This window comes from Notamacropus eugenii, chromosome 4 (genome assembly GCF_028372415.1).
Source record: "Notamacropus eugenii isolate mMacEug1 chromosome 4, mMacEug1.pri_v2, whole genome shotgun sequence".
Lineage (NCBI taxonomy): Eukaryota > Metazoa > Chordata > Mammalia > Diprotodontia > Macropodidae > Notamacropus > Notamacropus eugenii.
This window is the reverse complement of record NC_092875.1, coordinates 121,410,513-121,432,833: the sequence shown is the minus strand read 5'-3', so window position 1 is coordinate 121,432,833 and position 22,321 is coordinate 121,410,513. Positions and strand designations below refer to the sequence as shown.

The following is a 22,321-nucleotide window of genomic DNA, read 5'->3' as shown; positions in this document are numbered from 1 at the left end:
CCTTTCCTTTCAGTAATTCAACAGGTCTAGCACCCTAAATAAAAACCAGTGCAGAAAGAGGAACCAACCTGAGAGGGAGATGGGAACTTGTTTCATTCTAAAAAGTGACACATTCCATACAAAAACCTTGTGGTCTTTCACTAATACCAAGAGAGCCTGCCTGCCATTAGGCCAATGAAAAATTCTGAGAACAAAGGATTAGAATTCTAGCTGTGCTTCCTTTTTTTCTTTTTCCCATAGATGCCATAAGCATAAAGTACAGAGGGTTTCAAGGGGCAAGGAACGTGCGGCCTTGATGCCACATGTGGACTTCTAGGTGCTTGGGTGCAGCCCTTTGACTGAGTCCAAGTTTTGCAGAACAAATCCTTTTATTAATGGGATTTGTTCCGGGAAGTTTGGATTCAAAGGTCCACACTTGAGGACCTAGAGGTCACAGGTTCTCCACCCCTAGTTTAGACAATATGCTGTCCTGTATACTGGGGTCTACAGAAGAAAACTCAAAGGCTGATTTATGCCTAGGCATAAATGCATGCATTTTAGTGTCACATGCCACAGACACCCCCCACCTGCTCAAAATCTCTATCAAAAAGCTACTTAGCTTGAAACACTAGTTCTAACAGCTCCTCTCCTCCCTGACACTTCCCCAATTTCCTGGGATTACAAGTGATCATGGTCTCTTCTGAAATACAATGCATCCACTCCCATAGCCCATCCTTGCTGCCTGGTTTTATGATTATTTGTATGCCTATCTTATCCTCAATATGGCCATAAGGACCTCACTAGAAGGAAGCATGTCTCACACAATGCCTCACACACACAGGAGCTCAACAGTCATTAAGTAGGCAAATTTATAAAGCAGACAAGCTCCCAGGTTCACGCTGAAAAGAGTTTCAATTTTCCATGAATTCTGGTGGATTTTGTCAGCTTGTTTTGTCACAGTAAACAGAAACGGTTGGAAAGGGACTTGGAGGGGAGGGAGGGACCTTACTCTGTTACTAGCCCACAAACTAAACATGCCCAAGAACCACCACCATATAAAGTCTGTAACTTGATGACAGTGATGCCTCATGATAAAGAACGCCACTATATTCCAAGTACAAGTCTTCACTGTCCACAAAAACCAAGACAGGCACAGGAAGACAGCTGCTTTACTCAGTCAGTCAACATTTATTAAGCTTTAGAGGTTTATTATTGCTTTAGACATTGCCACTTAACGGTTTTGAAAATACTACTGAGCATGTGCTGTCAAAGGCAGTCATTCATCAACAAGAGTGAGGCAGTTTTCTCCCTGTCAGTAGTGTTTGGAGTCCAGTATCCAGTTGTGGGAATGGCTGGCAATGAGTTACCCATAAGCCCTTACTGGACGCTTTTGCAAATGGCTGAGGCTAGGAGAACAGTCTGCAGCAATAGGGCACACGGGGTTAATGAGCCCAAGAGGCTCAAAACCAGGACTTCAGTCTCACAAGCACCATCCTAGAAAATGGTAATACGAAACAGACAGTACAATGTTTCAAGTTGTGAAATTTATCATCTTTATGCCAACAAAATGTTGATTCACACAAAGAAATATTCTCTATAGAGAGCATAGACTCCACTGTCATCACAGGCTCTAGTGAGGCTAGCATGTGTAAGGGGCACTTTTTGTTAAGATCACTCCAGCCTCAAGCATAACAAGGGATCCTGATAAGATCAATCAACTACATCTTCTTAGAACTGTTAAGAGAGAGAATGTTATGATGAGCACAGTGCAGATCACTTGTGAAGTTTTAGAAACCACTGCACTTGATCTTTAAAGAGCTGGCGTTTAGCTCACCATCAGGCTCCATTTAAAAAAAGAAAATATCGAACCAGTATCAGACTACTCCAGGGATGCCCAAGACTAGAGGTAGTACAGACAAAACATAGTAGGAATAATGGTTTCTAAAATTGTATAGGTAAACTTTATTTATGGCCAACAGCAGAACATGTATGACAATAAGTTTCAAATGCTCTCTGCCTAACTTTTTTAAAAATATAAATAAAAATGGATGGGAGAGGCAGGTGTTAAGAAAGCAGATGTCAATTTAGTACTGAAAATAAGAAACTATTTTTCCACCAACAAAGCCCTGAATAACAACACAAATAACCATCCCTGAATTTCTTGTACATGCCCGTGCATGGAAAACCAAAATGCACTACTAGGGTCTAGAATGGTGTCTCTTTCAACGAGACTGAGGATCAGAAAGGTTTTGAAGCTAGTTCATCCTGACTCAAATTTGTGGATCTACTGTAAGGATATCACAGCAAAGTCAGCTGACTTGAAACTAAAAACACAGGCTGAAAAAAGAAACATTTAGCTGTGTGAAACACTGTAGGCTTCAAAAGCTTTATTTAGTGACAAACCTTGCCCTGATGGGGAAAAAAAGATAACCCACTTAGGAAAAAGATTTTCAAATTCTTTTGTTTCACAGAAGTCATACACTCATGTCTCAGAATGACAAAAACAGAAACAATTCAAGACACACCTGATAACTCAAAAGGTGTCTGCAACCCATTTGGGCCTTCTTGTGTTCACCTTTAAAATGTTTAACTTCTAGTATATAATGCAGTTTAGGATCAATTCACATATTTTATTTGGTTTTGGTTTTTAAAAGGGGGGATTCTGGCAAGCAACGCTCTCCCATTCATAATCCATGATGGACACAAGGTTGCTAATCCTAATACAAATCTGCATGGCTCAATGACTCAATAAAATGTCAAATGAAACATAAAAATATCTGCAGAAGTGTGGCAAATGGTCACAGGTGAGGTCTGGCTGCAGCTCTGCAGGAGCACCCACAGAGGAGTCAATGCTAGAACTCTTCCAACACCCAACATTCCCAGAGTCAGAGTCAAAGCCAGCTTCTGTCCTTATCACTTCTGCTCACGGCCAATCTTCTCCCCATCTTCTTTCTCAAGTTCTGGTGTCCTCTCCTCCTTTCTGCCACCACAGGCAAGGAAAACTGTCCTTCCATGATAGCTCCTGGCACTCAAGCCAACCGAAGAGTCAGCACTGTAAGGTAGGAGAGCTCACCATAAAATCACTAAATAAATGACCTCTAAATTTCAAAGAATAATGGCATTTTTGGTGGGGTGGGGAGAGGAGTGGGGGGGTGGGAGGGTTTTCCTTAGATCGTCTTTTGGCAAAATTTTGGTTTGCCACAGAAACAAAAATCTACAGAGCAATTCAAACTTGGACCAGAGTACCCGCTGTTCAGAAAAGGGGGAGGAAGCATAAAAGACACAAAAACAGCAGCTGGTTTTGAAAGATGCAGAGTTGATGTTTCTTTCTTCAGAGTAGTAAAGAGTAGAGCGTGATCACTAATTTGGAGGAAGGTTGAACATTTCTCTTCAGGACTTTTAACAATCTCTCTTGGACTGGAAAAAATAATTACATTCTGCACGGGTCAGATCCACCAGCATTAGATAAAACACAGGCCTTACGCACAACCCACACCAGGAAGAATCCTGAACTGCCCAGGATCACTGTTTGCTGAACATCACTGAGTTTTTCACTGGTCTCCTAGTCGGAAGCCCTGGCCCCAGTTGTGCCGACCACCTCCACCAAGCTGATGTTCTGCAGCTCGCCGCATGCTAGCTGGCGGAACACCAAATCCAGAGACATTTCCTCTCCTACTAGGAAGCCAGCGGTACCTGGAACAGAAAAGGAAGGGGGAGAAGAGGAGGAAGGAAGGGAAAAAAAAGGGATGAATTTCCACAAAACTGAAGCTTTAAATTCACACCTCTAAAAGACAAATTCTTACTGGGTAAGCATTCCTCAGTTTCAGAATATAAAAATAACAACTCATACTTATGTAGCATTTTCCTCACAAATATTTCCACAGCATCATCTTTCCCAATTAAGTACTAGGAAGTATATTACTGTTAAATTTAGGAAAAGGTTTTTATAAACTTCAATTACATCCCTGCAGTTGCTGCATCCAGACAAAAAGAATCCTAATTTTTTTTTAATCTCCTTTCATATTGTAGTCTTTAGTCCTTCTATTTTAGAGATGCACAAAAATCTGCCAGTGCTTCTTAATGCCCACTGTGTGGAGTTTCAACGCATCTGCCTGACATCCTCAGCCTTCCAACAAATGACAGACCTCACTGGACCTGTCCATCTAGTACAGTACCATACTCTACACTTTTAGGCACTAACTAAATGTTTACTGTGAACACAAAATAAAATAGAAACCAAAAGAATAAATGATGAGGTTTGAATCATCCCTGAGCTTCAAGTTCAGAATAGGTCTGCCACCTCCCAGCTGAGAAGCTGCTCTACAAGTGCTGGAAAGTCATACCTTTTCCAGTAGGGGATAGTGAGAAAACAGCTGTATAAGGGTGCTCAGATTTGTGCTACTATGTTCAAAATGTTTTATCAAGATTTGGAGGGGGGAAAACAAAGTAGAGAGCTGAAGAAGCTACAGGGACACTACTTAATGAAAAAGCAATTAAATGTATAGAGCCATATTCTGAGTGGAATCTAGCTTAACTGTGCTATGGCAAAGCATACACAGTCCACAAGAGCCCTCTCCTTTGCACACTGCCAAATCCTCACCATCACTGGAGGCTTAGCTCCAAAGCCAGTCTCTCCATAACAAAGCTTTAGCCAATTACTCTAGCCCACCCTGAGCATTCCCTTCTCTCTGAACTCCTATTCCAGTTATTGTTGTCTGGCTCTCTTATTACCTGCTGATCTTACATTGTTCTCCTATGGCTTCATATGTGGTTTGTCTCCCCAACGAGAAAAGGACAGGTTCCTTGAAGACCTTTACCCCTACTTTTCTTGATCTAATATGGTCATTTAATCAGTACTCAATAAATAATTCCTGATTTGAACCTGGCATGATGGCCTAAAAGTGCCAAAATGGTATATGTATGGATAAGTCATGCTTTTCATATGGAAAGTTTGGAGAAATGGGGGAGTTAAATGACTATATGGTGGATTCAGGCTGCATAATTAAATCTAAAGAGTAGTCATTAAAAGGGGTGATGCTGACTTGCTCAGAAGTCCCAAGCAGAGTGCCTATGGGATTTTTGGTGGACCCTATGCTATTTAACACTCCCATCACTCAAATGGCATCCCTATCTAAGCTGCAGGTGACACACAAGGGAGAAGGACATCTAACATCATGGATGACTGTCAAAAACAGAGGGCTCCAAAAACCAAGAGCACTGGGCCAAATCTAAGATGAAAAAAGTTAACAACGAAAACATATACTATACTTAGGATCAACAAACCAACTTCACAAGTAAAGAACAGAGATATGGCTAAACAGTAGTTTCTCTGAAGAATACCTGGGGGTTTTAGTGAATTGCAAATTCAAAAAGTCAATATTGCAATCTGTCAGCCAAAAAACTAATGTGATCTCAGGAAGAATTGAGAAAAAGACACGGCATCTATAATGGGGGAGGTGATAGGAAACACACAACTAAACTACTTCATGCAGTGGTCAGCCCTCATCTAGAATACCATAATCAGTTCTGGGTACCACATTTAAGAAAAACACTGACAAGCTAGAAAATACCAAATGGGGATGTTGTTCAGCCTGGAAAAGATGAGACTTGCTGCAGGGAGAGGTCATGATAACTGTCTCCATGTGGCTGAAGGGCTCTCACGTGGAAGGATCAACCTTATGGCCCCAGAAGACAGGACCAGGCACAACGCATGAGACAGGTAAGTGGCTGTCCCTTCACTTGGAAACTTTCACTGGCCAGAAACGTCATAAAGAGGTACAGGCTGGACCAGATAGCCTCTGAAACCTCTTCCAACTCTTGGTTCTGGTGATACTCACTCTCAGTCTTAGAAATGAAACATATGATTTTATTTCCCCTGACCTGAATATTGTCTCTCACTGCACTGTTTTCTTTCTTGAGAAGCACAATGAATCACTCTTCATCAGAAAAAAGTAACTAAAGGAGCCTATCTAACATTATCCCTCTGGGATTCCATTTTAAAATGGAATGCCAAAAACACTGCCACATCTTAACGTTCTAACACTGACATTTCCCCTCTTTAAACAAATAAATGTTGAATATTAAATTAAAGTACATTTTCAAAGCCTCTTATTCAACATTATGATGACTGGTTCTAACATAACAATATTCATATAAAAAAAAGACACCACGCTAAGGGCAATTTTGCTTTGCTGCTGTAAGACAATACTGAAGCTGTTTCCACTGCTCAAACATATTACAGGGAAATTAAATGCAAGTAATTAGTATAAAAAGACACCCAATTATACATAATCAACAAAAATTTATGGTAATTTTGAAGCAGTTATTGCTTTTGCAATGAACATATTTTAAGTTACATTTTGTAATGTGATCATCTTACAAAATTCAACAGAAAGGCTTCCACCAGCCGAGAAGCTCCAGAAGAAAGCCAGAGTGCCATTAGAAATCACAGAACTGCCTACCTTTGTGCACTACAAACCTAATGTATACTGTTGCATTCAGTGTCCTGGGACCTATGGAGGCTGGAAGGGGGTAAGGAGGGAGGGACAAGAAGCTACCTGCTTCCTCCAAAGGAAGCAAACCAAACTGTAGCTGATTTTGTTAATACAATTATCTTGCACAACCAAGGAAATGTGAACCAGAGACGAAAATCTGTTATTCAGCTGGTGTACCCTATGATTATTTAAAAAGCAGGTTTGTCATTTGTGTTCAGAGACTAGAAGCAACAGAGTTCAAAAGAGAACTAAGTCCCTTTTGTGCCTCTAGCCTCCAACCTCTATACCCTTCTCCTGACCACAGCCCCCTGAGCACAAACACAGCCAAGGCTTTTCCTAAACTGTCAGGGCTCTCCCTTTCTTGTCAATTATGGGAATCAGGACAGCAAATCAGCCAAACTGACAGGGTGAGAAAATGGTTTAAAAAGTAAAAAGCACAATCTAGACACAAGTTGTTAGGATTTCAAAACATTTTTGTGTTTCAGACGTGAGATCAGACACGACTGCCAGCCAGGCTTGGGCATCCAGATGGCTCTGTGGCTGACCCATTCTTAACGGGCTTTTGCTTCTTTCCTTGGATGCTCGCAGAAAATCACTGGATTAGACCTTCTGAACCACTAAGCCCAAGCCCCTCATCTTACAAACCAGGGAATTTAGGCACAGAGAGGTTAATGGGCTTGCCCAAGAAAAGAGCAGAGTTAAGATCAGCACTGAAGTCCTCTGACTCCTTCCCCATTCTTATGCCTGAACTTGTCTAGTCAACTAGCATCACTTAAGAGTCACAGGACCAAAGACTGAGAGCTGTAACAGAACTTCAGAGTCTCATTCAATCTGTACCCTGAGGCCCAGAAGTGAAGTGACTTGCCCAGAGTTACAGAGGCCACGATTTTAAACCCAGGTCCTCCAATTCCAAATGCAGCCACTCTTCCCACAAACATGAATTGGGGCTTTCCCAAATTCTAGGAAAATAGCTGTACAGGAAGAGGTTACAAATATAAATTCCCAGGGCTTAGCATGGTTCCTGGTACAAAAGCTCTTAATAAATGCTTGTGGATCAACTATCAGGATTTTACAGCAGGAAGAAGATGAGCACAGTGATGCCATCAGCAGGTTTCCTCCCTACAGGGACCTCAACATCCTACCACAACCTGGATGGACCTTTCAGAAGCCTCCTCATACTAACTGATTTTGTCATTATTATTCATTACTGCTAAAAATGTGAGATTGGGGCATGTAAATGACATATAGCTAAGGAGCTCAAGTCAGTAAGTTGTTTTGGGGTTTTGTTTTGTTTTTTTTGGCAGGAGTTAAAAGCATTAAATAATTTCTTCTATGCACTCTAGCACTTCCCTTTAACCTGGATTCTGACCTTTGGGGTTCTGACCTCTCTACTTCTTCCCTCCATGCCTAAAGGGAGCTGCTCCTAATCAGATTTAGTGTTCCTTCAGATCTGTTCCTGGATTCAGCCTGGCCCAGGGTAGCACTGCCTTCTCCCCCGTAGCCTGATCGCCAGAATTACCTGACAATATTCCTATTCAAGGATTCACAACAGAGGCAGTCCTTTACAAACAAGTTGAATATTAAAAGTACATTTTCTACCTGGCATTTAGAAAATAAAATACATTTCTCATCAGAAATAAAGTTGGGAAAATAGTGATTCATTTACAATTCAAACAGATTCCATGTGCCTCTTATGTATCAAGCACTTAACCTACATAAGTCACAATAAACCTGAAGTACAGTAAAGTATTGTCTCAATCACACTCTCATCCTTGTCTCTAATGTAACTTCTACAGTAAAAGTCAGGTATATCATGGGGAGAGAGGTGTTAGAGATGTGCTTCTGAAAACTCTACATCTACTTAAGAGAAGGTGCCTTTTCTATGCTTAATGTAATTCACTTTACCAATCACTACCTCAAGTGTTCGGAAATATGGGTAAAAAGCCTGAAGAAATTTAGATGTTAGTAACAACCCACTCTGATTTCCAAATAGTAAGTGTTACTTCAAATGGCAGGTATTCAACAAACTTAGAGTGGTCACGATGTTGGAATGAGAATCAAGCAAACTATCTCTGTAATTCATTAACCCTGTGACCTCAGGCAAACTGCTCAAACTCTTTTAGCTGCAGCGTCCTTATTTGGAAACTGAGGGGGGAACGGACTGTCCTGTCCTATCTGATCACTATCCAGTTGTGGATGTCTAAGACTCCATGGTATTATGTAAATGTGGAGTAAAATACAGATAATGCTAATCCTCTGTCTAGGGGAGTTGCCCCTAAATTTAGTCACTTTGTTGGGCAGGGGGTATTTCCCCCAATTTCTGTAGAAATAGTGTTTCATGGGCCAATGGTCTAGCTACTCACTTACAGAACTATGGAAGGATCAGAGGAGAGGTTAGGAATTGAGAGACCTGTCCTCAATAACACTTGACTTCCCACTAACCCTGTGATCCTTCTCAAGTAATTTACTGTCTCTGCCTCAGATTTCTTCTCCCAATGTGAAGTTAATTCCCATCCTATTTAGCTCACAGAGAAGCTGGCAGGATTAGTGAAAGATAACTGGTAACAATTACAAATGGAAAAAAAGAAAAACCACTCACAGACACTGAGGTGTAGACAGAAAAGTTCTTCCTCCCAAATCCATCGGGTATTTGAACATTAAGAAGTAGTACAGATGTCCAACAAGATTTCCTATCAGCTCATTGATAACCCTGAAATATAAAAGTCACGTTATTTTACAGGAATCTTGCGAACAATGAATGGCTTTGAATCTTTACGATGATGACAAAGAGGACGATGACAAGATAGCTAACACTTATATAATGCTTTACCATTTAAAAAGCATTTTATATACATTATCTCATTTGATTCTCACAACAACCCTGTGAGGTTACTCCCATTCTATAATAAAGGAAACTGAGGCTGGGAGAAGCAGTGACCTGCCCAGGATCACAGAGCCCGTTTAGTGTCTGAGGCAGAATCTGACCGCAGATTCTCCTGACTTCAAGGCCAGGGTCTATCAACCCTGCTTCCATGAGGTATCAGCAACAGCAGCCTTCACTGTGGCTCAGGACCACATAAGAATTCTATGAGTCTATGCTCCTGTGAGGAATTTCGGTGACCGGCAGGGAAAATTTAGCCCTGCAGAAGATTGTTATCTGAAATTCTTCCAAGGTCATTAGTTCCAACTATTCACTTTGGTTCATACCCTGTGCCAAAGGGGAAACAGACCCTTACTTCAAGAAGCTTACCCTCGAATGAGAGAAACAGCAGGTACATAGATGAGAAATTGCAAAATACATTAAAAAGTAAATAAAAGGCATGTGGTAGGGAAGTAAGTAAGAATGACTTTGTGTAGAAAGTGTCCCCTAAGCAAAATCTTGAAGAGGACCCAGGAGGCACAGAATTCCAGGCACACAGCAACCTGTGCCAAGGCACAAAAAAGGGAGGAAATGTTGTATAAAGGCAACATCAAAAGTTGGCCCATTTGGCTAGACCATGGTGGGGCAGGGTAGGAGGAAGAGAGGAAGGGAAAGAGAAAAAAATAATGTCTCTACTGTGTCAAGTATGAATTGGAGGAGTAAGAGGCTACAAGCAGAGAGGAGAGGAGGTCAATTAGGAGACTATTTCAAAAGTTTAGACAAGACACTACAAAAGCCTAAATGAGGTTAATGGGTAGATATAAGGAGTTGGATGAGAGATGTTGTGAAGTTGGAGTCAACAAATTAGAAATGGGGAATGTCTTTTTTTTTGTTTGGTTGGTTTGAAAGGCTTTTTTAAAAATTTAAGTCGTTCATTATTTCTTTTCTTTTTAAAAAAAGACTCATTTATTTTGTTAAATATTTCAATTACATTAAAAGAATTTTAACAATCAATTTTAAAAACTGCATTTCAAATTCTCTCCCTCCTTCCTGACCTTCCCCCAACCTTGAGAAGGCAAGCAATTTGATACATATGCAGTCATGCAAAACAGGCAATGGGAAATGTGAAGAAGGAAAAACTTCAGATGATTCCTAGGTGACAAGAAGGATGACAAGTGCAGTCAACAGAAACAGAATACTAAGGAAAAGTAGGGGCAAAGATGAGTTCCATTTTGGACATGCTGCATCTGAGACACCCTTTGGACTACCTGGGCTGAAAAGTTTAGAAAACGATTGGTAATATAGGACTAGAAACTCAGGAGCAGTAAGACTTCAGAACCATCTGCACAGGGCTGACAAATGACTTCCATGGGAGCTGTTCAGATCTTCAATGAAGAGAGTATAGAGAAGGTGAGGAGGGCCCAGAACAGAGCCCAGAAAGGGCATAGCCCCTGATGGGGCACAACATGGATAATGACGATGACAATCCAGGAAAGAGGACTAAGAAGAACTGACCAGACAGGGAAGAGCAGTGCCATGAAAACCCAAGGAAAAGACACTATCTAGGAGGAGAGGGTGGTAGTCAACAGTGCTGGACACTAAAGTGATCAGGGCGAGTACTGAGCAAAGAAAACTGGACTTAGTGACTGAGATCCCCTTGGGAGCCTGCATCAGAGATGTGAAGTTGACTTTAGTCAAGAAGTAAGACTGAAAGTCAGACTGTAAAGGGCTGGAAAGTGAATGGGAGATGAGAATGTAAAGGAACTCAATGCAAACTGCTTTATCCAGAAGTTTGAAAAGAAGGTAGAATGGTAGCTTGAGGGGATGGGTGAATCAAGTGAAAGTTTGGTTTTACTTTTAAACATCCAAAGGAGGGGATGGAATGAAGGACCCAAAAAGAGAGGTTAGACTTAGCAAGAATAAAGTCTACCTCTGCAGAAACCACAGAAAAGTTGGAGCAAACAGGAGACGATGTTGAGGGGATTTGAAGTATGGAATTAGGGAAGAGAGAGAATTTATAACAGGTGGCTTCCAACTACTGTTATGGTCCCAACTTTGCCAAAAAGAAAACAGTAGTAGGAAAGGTAGGACAGGTTGGTGGGAAGTCCTATTTGTAGTTTATTCCCTAAAACATTAATCTGATGGATGATTAAGGCACCATGACTACTTACAAAAGGAAGTCTGATCTCCACTGGGCATCCCTATGCTAAATATTTTCCCTTTCCAGTTCTTTCATAACCTTACATTTATAAATCTCTATGTATTTAATATTATAGAGGTCACCAACTCTCTGCTCTCCCCCAGCAGCCGGACATGAAGTCTCTATTTTAAAGTTCACTCTGCTTATTGTCAACAGTCAGTCAATAACCACAACCACCCCTTTTCATCAAATGGGATTCTTCTCTCCTGTTTTAATAATTTGTATCAGAAAAGCAGTTTCCTTTCCCAGGTTTTCAGTGCACAAACTTTTTATATGACTAACTTTCTCAGTTCACTAGCATTCAGTAGAGACAACCCTAACAATGTATTAACTGACATCCTGCCTACTGGAGTCATTCCAAACCAGATGACACTTCACAGAAATAAAGAATTCTTAGAATATAAAGCTTCTTGAGGACAGGGATTATTACCTTTTTGTCTTTTTATCACCAGTGCCTAGCATGTAGTAAAAGCTTAACAAATAAATGCTTACTGAATGCTGAACACTATTTTCACTTAACTTATTTCCACCTACTTACATTCTTTATTAAATTTTAGGTGAATAACATTTTTATCCCCATTAGATCAAATGTGATTCTAAGTCTGACTCGCCATTCCACACCTAAATAATGTTTGGTATAAATCCAGACTATCACACAGGAAAACAATAAGAGTATATTCAAATGAGACTCTGACATTTGGCCTCATATACAAACTTTGACAAAATTTTCCTGTACTTTAAAAGTTGTTTCCACTTCAGAAAATAAATTCCACCTAGAAAAATACTTACACTTCTGTGACTGGTGGAATGATATCAACATGAGTTTCCTAAGTATTTTAAGATTACTGAAGATAAAATGAATCATTTTAGTTAGAATATTTAAAGATTAAATCCCTGAGGGACAGTCAATCTATATGCAATTTTAGATATTCACCAACTCAATCTGAAAAATGAATACATAAAGAAAACACTGCATAAAAAGGTCAAAGACACTTTCTACCGTGACTAAAATGTGCTATCCAACAATAGTGAATTAAAATAGCAACCACCTCATAACCTAAGTCCTTAGCCCCCTGCGATTCAATAAGCTGTAACAATAAGGAACAGGAGTATGCCATATTAGTGCAATGTAGTTATTTCTTCATGGGAATAGCAGAACATTCCAAGCTAGCATTCTCTATTTTAATATTTATAAAGACTGAAGAGAAAATAAAGGAGAGAAAAGATTAAGTTCCCAAAGAAATAAAATATAATAATACTTACGATCCTCCAATAATGTAGTTGAATACAAGAATGACCCAAGGCAAGTAACAGGCCTAGAAAGAAATACACAAACAAATGAGTATCAGGTTGGCACCTCATTAAGTCATGATACCCAGGAATGGAACTCTACAAAACCCTTTGTGAGTACAACAATCACTTCTATACTTTTCATGTAAGAGAAACTAAAACCATATATGGGCAAGATCATATATGTATGAGATCTTGAAACAGGTCACGCATATATGTGACTTTTAAACCTCATGGTTGTGGTTTGTTATTGTTGTTTCTAAATGATGAGAAAGGGAGTGAAAGAAAGTCCACAAAGCACCTTTCATTTGTCTACTACTTGAGTTGCCTGTCAAGCAGGGCCTGGGCCGGTATTATTGCTACTTGTACATCAGAATAGTGAAGTGACTCATCCTGTCCCAGAATACCAGAAGTCAAAGGAGCTGAGATCAGAGCCCCAGTTTGATACTTTACTGACCCACACTGTCTCCATCTTGGAAGACCCCCTTCTTCTCTTTGTTTGTAAGGTGCTGTTTACAGTACACTTTCTACTTTTCAAGGGAGATGCTATTCACTGGCCTAAAACAAACCATTTCTACCATAAACTAGCTGCACAAACAGATCTAGCAATTCCGGTCCTTAGTTTCTTCAACTGTAGAAAACAAGGTGCCTTGAATGTTTCTGTCACACAGCTGAAGAGAAATGAAAGTGTACACATTCCAATCATTCATTCCGTGGGTAGGACTGAAACTCACACAACTGTACTCAGATGAAATGAGGAGACAGGAAAAGCTCAAAAAATAAGATTTTAAATAATGAAGCATTTCCTCCTACCTGACTTCAACAAGAAAAAACCTGCCTGCCTTCAGACAAATTAACCTTTTTGTGAGGTAAGGCACCCACCACCTTTTGCTCCAACAGGTGTTACACATACTAAAATAGCACAGGAGTTCAGACAAGGTTAGTCTTTTTAAGTAGACTAAATAAATAAAAACTCAGCCCCTGGAGCTGCCTGTAGTTATGTTGCTCTGCAGTGACCTCTTCTGGAGGAGCCAGAAACTGGATCTTGAAGCTGAAGAAAAGAAGGCTGAGCCCTCCCTCCAGAGGGCTGAAGGAAGATGAATTCCTGCTTTGGGGAATGTACCTTAAAACGTGTTCCAAACCAAAATGATACAATCATTTCTCTGTTCAGCTGGGCCCAGACATAGAGCACTGACATGATCAAAGGAATCATCAGCAACTGCAAAAGAAATCACACATGTAAGGCCAAGTAACAGAGGGACTCACAGAGAAATCCAGCTAGTTCCTGACTTTTTCTAGTGCCTATCAAGCTAGAACTTAACCTGATGAAACAACCAAGCGTTTCAAATATGGATGTAAAAAAGGAAAATGAGGGAACATATACCCCTAAGCTGGCATGGGAGGGAAAAAAGGAACATGATATAAATCTGGTGGGTTTTATAATTAGGCTATGCAAGCCATAATCTTTTTTTTTTTTAAATTTATAAAAAAGCAACTGATCATCAGTCAATCCATTAAGCATTTATTATGTAACATCTACTATGTGCCAGGCACAGTGCGAAGTGCTGGGAATACAAAAAAGGGGAAAAAAACAGTCCCAGTTCACAGTCTAATGAGGGAGACACAAAAACTATGTATAAGCAAGATATATACAGAATAAATTGGAAATAATCAAATAGCTATTTTCCTGACCAAAAGGGAAAAATGAAAGCATCAGTAGCAAAAAAATACAGTATAACTACTACCACTATTACTGTGGGGGGAAAAAATTGAAATCTTGCAACAAATGGATCAATTCCATCAGGCAAGTAAAGGTCAGATGCAACACAACCTAACCACTTTCAGATGGATTACGCAATACACATAAATCAGTCCAATGTATATATTTTATTGGACAACAACTCATGGGGAGTGATAGCAAAAGGGGGGGGGGGGGCTGAAACTCACAGCTGGGAAACTAACAAATGCTCAAGTAATGCATTAAGATAAAGGAAATGGATATATGCTTTTTCCAAAATTCTATTCCTTTTCTCCCCTCATTTGAAAGGCATTCAAGGATCATGCCCATTATCTTAAGAGAGCTAAAGACAACACAATGCAAAAGACAGGCAAATAAGTACCCACATCACTGGCTTAAATATCACCAATTTTCTCATGCAAAAACTCAATCTGAATAAAATATTAATATTTTCAAACACCACAGAACAGACATGCAACACACAAGCAATTCTTCTGATAAAGCAGTTAATATATTAAAAATCTTGGCAAACTAATATGTATTTTTAATGGAGGTACTTACCTGCATGTCCATTATTAAACCAGTGATCTTAGTTTATATAGTTAAAGAAAATTCAGCAGGAAATAATGTGCATAATCAAATCGGATTTGGTTATCGGTTTGTGGTGGTGGTTGGTGGTGATTTTTTTTCAATAAAAGGTTTTTCTTCACAGAATCTGTGTTGGAGGTTTTATGCTGGGGGTTTATCTAGTTCAAGACAGTGCTCTGAAGCATGAAAGTAAAATTCAGAAGCGAAAAATATTTTCCATAGTTCAGTTTGTTTAAAATGTCCAAGCACATGCTATACGCTGCCATAGTCTGTGGTGACTCTTCACATTTTAAAACAGACGCCATGAAGAAACAAGCAACAATAGAAATTAATTGCTTTTTATGTACAAAACTCAAATCTGCCTAGTCTTTGCCCTTAAGAGTTTCAGCCTTTCTTTCTCATGCAGAGAAGACAAGTGCTCATCCCTATGAAACTGGGCCTGCCAATGCTCCTTGGGACTTGGCTCATTACTGGACTTCAAAGTGTGGCTACAAGTCAGAAAGCAACTTTTCAAAAAGAAGGGAGAAAAGACTCAACAGGGTCCTATTTACTGGCTCTCTTCCAAGCTGAAAATGGAAGTTTAAAAACCCAATGGCAATTTTTCTTGCTGCCAGCCTCCCCAACACGGCACAGGATCCAAACCGCTGAGTTCTTTCCTTCTGCCGCTCTCACTGGCTGTCATAAGGACTCAGAAGATGGAGGGCCCGGCCTGCTGACAATTCTGTTGATGCAAAGAGCAAACTGGACTCCTCTATCATTTTACAGAGATAGAATCTTTAATGGAAGGGGAAGACTTAATTACCACTGAGTACCTGAAGCCGAAGGAAACAGTGTAGTGATAAAAGGGTTTAGGCTGATTTCAGACTAAATGTCCAGGATAACCAGTTTTCAAAGCTCCCTTAAGGGACTGCATCTCTTCTTCTTGTAGTCAACAAGCTGTCACATAAGAACACAAAGAACAGGAAGCAAGAAGAGGAATGAAACCCACACAACAATGTGAAAAGTCTCACAAAGGAAACAGTGAGAAAAAGCATCACAGCTCTTCTTAACCCTGGAGTAGCTTTTAAGAAGAAGCTGGATTAGCTAGCAAGCAAAGAGACTAACAATGTGCAGGGTTTGATGAAATCTTGTTTGGATTTTTAAAACATGAAAAGGAGGGGCTCGTTCACATGGAAAGTAATGATGAGCAGAAGGATACAACGATGCAAACCCAGTTAAAAAGGAGCATGAACATATAGTCAGCTGGCCTTCCATCAAAAGCCCCTGAAAACAAAAATAAACAAGTTCAGATTTCCTGATCAAGATGTATCTTGTGGCAAAAAGTTAAATAAACAAAATAGCACATATCCAGAATAAATGAGGGAACAAATAATAATACTGAAAAAGAGTCAATTTCATGAGGGAAGAGAACCTGCCGAATAAAATGACAAAAGGAGAACGCGAGCTTTTCTGACATCTTAAATGACGCAGATATATAGCCCCCAAACTAAAGTCACTCGAGTAAAATCAGCTCTGCTTTGCCATCTGAATTCCAATATGCTTTTGATGCACTGCCCTGGGATCAAATCCAAAGGTCTCTCAGGATAATCACGCTCTAAGTGTCTCCAAGGGGGACTTATAGAGATGAGAGGTAAAGGCAAGCATCAGCCAGCCAGCAGCAAGCATGGAGAGGAGGCCCTGGACAAAGCCCAGGAGGTCTGGGTTCTTGTCAAAGCTTTACCACTTATGTGCATGTGACCTCAGGCAAGTCACTTGACTACTCTATACCTAGAATCATCTATTATTTTAAGGGGCTGGATTAATGACTAGAAAGTACCAGGTTTCTCTAAAATTCTACGACATGATTATCAATAATTACATTCACATAATATCTATAATTTACAAAGTATTTTCATGTACAATGTCTCATTTGCTCCTCAGGACAATCCTCTGTGGTAAACGGAAATACTGTGTACATTTTATAGATTAGAAAACTGAGAACCAAAGTTCAAAGACTTGGCCACAATCACCGAGCTAGTAATGACAATATGAGGTTTGACCCCAGGCCCTCTGCCTATAGCAGACAGCATGCAAGAGAATAACAAAAAGCTAGTGGCCCCATATTAAAAGCAGCATGGAATAGGCCACAGTCATCCCACTGTAACTGGGGCAACATGTGATCATAAGCAAAGTTGGTCTTCCTTTTACAGCAACATTGTGTTCCTGAAAGTACTATATAGAGAAGAGGGTCATGACACATCAAGCAGAGTAAGACGGCAGGAGAAAAAACCGGTCTGAGAGGAAACAACAAAATATTTCTTTAAAAATCTACAAGTTTAGTACCTTAGACCTCTCAGCTCCAAAAAAAATCATTCATTGACCCTTCAAAATCCATGTAATATGCAAATTCTGTTATTTGCAAAGAATTCCCTAATGAAAAGAACCATCTTAGTGAAAACATGCAATAAGGAGTTAAAATGTTCCAGATGTCAATCACCTTTTCAAATATCTAGTAATGACTATGGTACTTTGCATTTTGAAGCTATACTGAGTTCTAGTGATGGGTGCTTGGGTGCATGTGCTTGGACTCCAATTCTAAAATCACATTTCTCTTTAAAAATCACATTGCTCCCTAGTCTCCAAACGCTGTCCCAGGCAGTTTCTCCCCAGCCCAAGGACACAGCCTGTCCCAGCAACAACCATTATGTCCCTTCCTGCTACAATAGCCAGCTGCACCTATAGAATTTATTAGTCTGAACCAGCTGTGTACTGGGTCATGGCCACATTTACTACTCACTGACCAATCATATGTATCCTACACTTTACTTATACTCCCTTACATTTATCTCATCTAACAAGACATTGATGAGAGCAGCCTGGCATTCCTTAGTCAGTCCCGACTGCTAGTTGACTTAGTTATGTTGCAGATCTAAAACCACACCTCCACGTAGCCCTATCTTGGGCTATTTCCTGATGAACTCTGGGTAAAATTCCTGCACAGTAGATACTAAAAGTGCATGTTCCTTTAAGAACGAACTACTCCCTAATCCCTTCCAGAATCACCTTGTTAGCATATTTGGCAGAGTTTTACTATGGAATATCCTATATAAACTTTATCTATACCTCTCTAAGGTTGCAGGTTTCCTAAGAACTCTTGCCTGCTGAAAAGCGTAATAAATCTTTTATCACCTTGACTTCAACAATGCTTGAGTCTGAAAATTCATTCCAGGAGGCCCATGTCCTGCCCCTGTACTCTGGTCTGTAGGGGATTTCAGAATTTTATCCATCCCCCTTTCCAGCCCTCATCACTAGAAAATCTCTCTGATATAGGGAGAGAAGGTATCATCCCCATTTTATAGAAGAATCAAGAACCAAAGAAAGGAAGAGACTTGCCCAGAGTCACACAGAAAATCAATGTCAGAAATAAGACAAGGCCTGACACTCTTGGATCTCTAAGCCTGGGTTAATTTCATGTCACTGTGACACACACCCAAGCCTGCAATGCCACCTGCCCAGGTGTACACCTCCTCCTCCCCCCATATTAAAGACGGTGGTCAAGGCCCAACAGAACAAATAAAAAGGTAGCACTTGCCCCTCCTTGCCTTTCCTTCCACAGGAAGGTGTGTCTGTTGGAAAAGTGGACTTGTCCCCATCAACTGATTACATGAAAACGAACAGTAGCTAGCACAGGGCCTACCTAACACAGCAAACACTTACAATATGTGAGTTGAACTAAATTTTATTAGTCACAGTAGTAATAATAATGGCATTTATATGGCATTTTCTGGTTTGTGAAGCTCTCCCTATATGTTATCACATTTGATAACATCCCCTGAAAAGGCAGTGCTGCTATTACTAACCATTTTACATGTGAGGAAACTGAGGTTCAGTGTAGTTAAATGACTTCCCTAGGGTCACACAGCCAGTAAATCAAGAATTGAACTAGAGTATTCTTGGTTACAAGGCATGTTTAATGAGGATGAAAAAAAAAAAAAACAAAGGAAATCTACACTCCTAAGCAGAACACAGGTCAGTGTAGGAGGAAGCTCATAAATTCCAAGCTCAGTCTCCTCCAAGTTCCTTTGTTTTCACCCCACATTGCAGCATGGAGTAATTCTGACCACAACACTGAGAAAAACGTAATGTGAAGGTCTCACAGTGATGAATCTGAGTGAAATTCCAATTCAATTTCCGAATGAAGGCTTTACGCCTTCAAAATGGCTTTCAGTTTTAAAATTTCTATCACACCAACTAAAACATATTTCAGTTACTTGAGTGAATTAAAACTTGCAAATTAACAGGCCTCAAATTGCAATTTCCCATTCAAATCAGAAGCCTCATAAATAAGTAAGCACTACACATACTGAGTATCTAAAAAATTTGGTCAGGTTGGTAAATATTCAGGCAGCAACACCTGGGGCTGATAAAAATTACATTAAGTCCAATTTACTGAGTCTAAATAGTATCATGGATAAAGCACTGAGCTGGAAGATAGAAACCTTGAGTTCTAATCCTGACTGTCCTAAAAAAAGCGGTGTGACCTTCAATAAGCCATTTAAAACTTCTGGATTCCAATTTCTTCATCTCAAAAATGAAGAGACTGAATAAAATGATCTCTAAACTCTTCTAAGCTCTTCTACCTCAAACTTCTTATGTAATTTGATGGGAATTCATGTTTCCTCAATGACATTTGTGCAAAGTCAGCTTTCAATTATCCATGCCAATGAGTAGGGCACAACTGCAAAAAACACATTTGGCCTGGAAATGCATAATATTTTTGTCATGGATCTATCTAATTATGTGTAGTTTTGATTAATATTAAAAATCAGTTTGTATTTCCTGAGCAAATACTGGCTGGCTAAGCAGAGGTGGGCTCAAAGAAGCCACGCAAACTAGGGAGAGTCAGCCTGGAATTAATAACTGGCCACTGATAATCTACCTGGATGACATTTAAGTATTGATATCCAGAGTATAGATTTAGAGTTGGAAAAGCCCTCACAAGTCATCCAAAAAGACTATTTTGTTAATGGAAGCAATATACTTAGAAAGCATATGCCAGAAGGTCAGGATGACACATGACTGCAGTTTCTAGCTCAATGCTGACATTCAGGAGATCCTTCTGCCATCAAATAGCTGTGCAGCCTTGGGCAAGTTACCTAGCTTCTCTCTGAGCTTTCTTCATATGTGAAATAAGAATCTGAATGAGCTGGAAGCTCTTTTCCAAAGGTAAAATCTATGAAAGAATAATATACATATATGGAGAATAAGATGCTTGTATTCTCTATGTGCATTTTTGTAATAGCTCTTTATTGAGAATATCAACTAAGAAAAGTGCAACATAAATTTTTTTTTAAGTTTAAAATGTGAAATAAGTTTCATATTTCCAAACGACAAAGATGTAACTACTATTTTTTCAGTGGCATAAATTCTTTATTAGAATCATGGGCAGTTCAGGACCCTCAATCTATATCCTGGACTAATAACCAGTCATTTTATTTTAAGAATATAAAGACTCTAGAGTTAGTCAACCTTTTCCAAACCATTTAGACTTAACAGTCAAATTATTTTCACATTTTTATCACAGTAGTATCGATTTAGCATTTCTTAATATAAGCAGCAATTCACAAGAGCACACAAGGAATAAATTACAATTTAGTGAACAGAAAATTTTAGCTGAAGGTTGTTCCAGTGTAGCTATAATTCAAACCATAAATCTGGAAACCAAAGGATTAGAACCCAAGTATGTAGCTAAACTGAGCTTTCAAAGTTTCTCTGTAAATGACTTCCTTCTACTTAAGACTATACCTGACCCTAATTACCCAAGAAGCTACACCTCACCCCCCAACCAAAAAGTATGAAAGTGAACCTACCCAATTACAAATGAAAGGTTAACATTTAAACAAGTAGTTTTTCTCTGATATCAGGCATACTTTAGGTTTCTCTTCTCTTAATTGCCTTCAATATCCCATCAAAGAAGAAAACATTTGGACAGATGCATTATGCAAAGACCACACTCAAAGCACACACTCATATGGAAATCATTGTAAAAAAAACATACCTGTTTCTAGTCGTGTAGAATACTGATATAAGAAATATAAATTCACCAAGTAGAGAAATCCGGTTCCTGGGCCAACTGGGAAAAAAAATGTTGCAGTGATTGGCCTCCATATCTGTCCAAATCAAAACAAAGATTCATAAATATTAATAAGTTTAGCTTATTCTGAAACAAAATAAAGTCAAAATTAGACCCTAGCAAAGTACTCTCCCTTTTTTACTGTTTATTTACAGTTTATTACTGTTGAGTAATAACATCTCGGTTGTTGAAAGAAATCATTATTTAAGTAAGCTATGTGGCACATTGGCTAGGACACTGGACTTGTAATCAGAAAGACTTGAAATTGAATCCTAACACATAAACTTACTAACTATATGACCCTGTACAAGTCACTTAACCTTTCAGCCCCAGTTTCCTTATCTGCAAAATGGAGATAATAACAGGATCTACCTCACCAGGCTGTGATGAGGATCATGTGAGAATAACATATAAAGTGCTTTCACAAACTTTAAAGTGCTATATAAATGCTAGTTATTCTAAGTCCTGTCTTGCTGACATCCAGGTTTTTCCCGGAATCCTATAAGCCCAACCTCCATTTGGGAATAGGAAGAACTCCTACTGTTTCCAGGGAAGCCTTTCTCCAGCATAATAATAACAAGAAGCATTTACACAGAGCTTTCAGGTTTGCAAAGCACTTTACAAATATTATCTCATTTGATTCTCACAGCAACCCTTTAAGATAGGATACTATTATGTCCCACATTTACAAATGAGGATACTGTAGGCTAAGAGAGGTTAAGTGACTTGGCCAGGATTGCACAGCTACCAAGTATCTGAGACAGGATTTGAACTTGGATATTCTGGTCTCCAAAACTAGTACTCTATCTACTACAGCACCAAACTGCCCCCAGCTGCTCCACTTCTCAGCTCAGAACACACTTGGAGAGCAAAGAAGAGAAAAAAACTCTCAGAGGCAAGTCACGACATTTATTGCAGTGCCTAGCTGGAGGCTACTCAGAATTCATATTTATTACATAGTGCTTTAACGTTTATAAAGTACTTTATATTTTCTCAACAATTATGTGAGGCAGGAACTATTTTGGAAAAGGCCATCCAGAATAGGTGCCCCCCACTTTCT

At 39.5% G+C, this 22,321-nt stretch overlaps 1 protein-coding gene across 2 annotated transcripts in view; it reads right to left on the bottom strand.

Moving 5' to 3' along the window:
- Nucleotides 1-2,351: 2,351 nt before the first annotated feature.
- The window catches only part of DERL1 (derlin 1), a 44,290-nt gene continuing 24,320 nt past the window's right edge, over nt 2,352-22,321 (bottom strand). For both annotated transcript variants that reach the window (XM_072603176.1, XM_072603177.1), the window contains exons 2-8: nt 21,187-21,298; nt 16,348-16,412; nt 15,123-15,149; nt 13,947-14,042; nt 12,797-12,849; nt 9,073-9,183; nt 2,352-3,672 (exon numbers count right to left, since the gene is read on the bottom strand). In XM_072603176.1, coding sequence (XP_072459277.1) covers nt 3,531-3,672; nt 9,073-9,183; nt 12,797-12,849; nt 13,947-14,042; nt 15,123-15,149; nt 16,348-16,412; nt 21,187-21,298 — 606 coding nt within the window. In that variant the 3' untranslated portion in view covers nt 2,352-3,530. The remainder of the gene's footprint in view (nt 3,673-9,072; nt 9,184-12,796; nt 12,850-13,946; nt 14,043-15,122; nt 15,150-16,347; nt 16,413-21,186; nt 21,299-22,321) is intronic.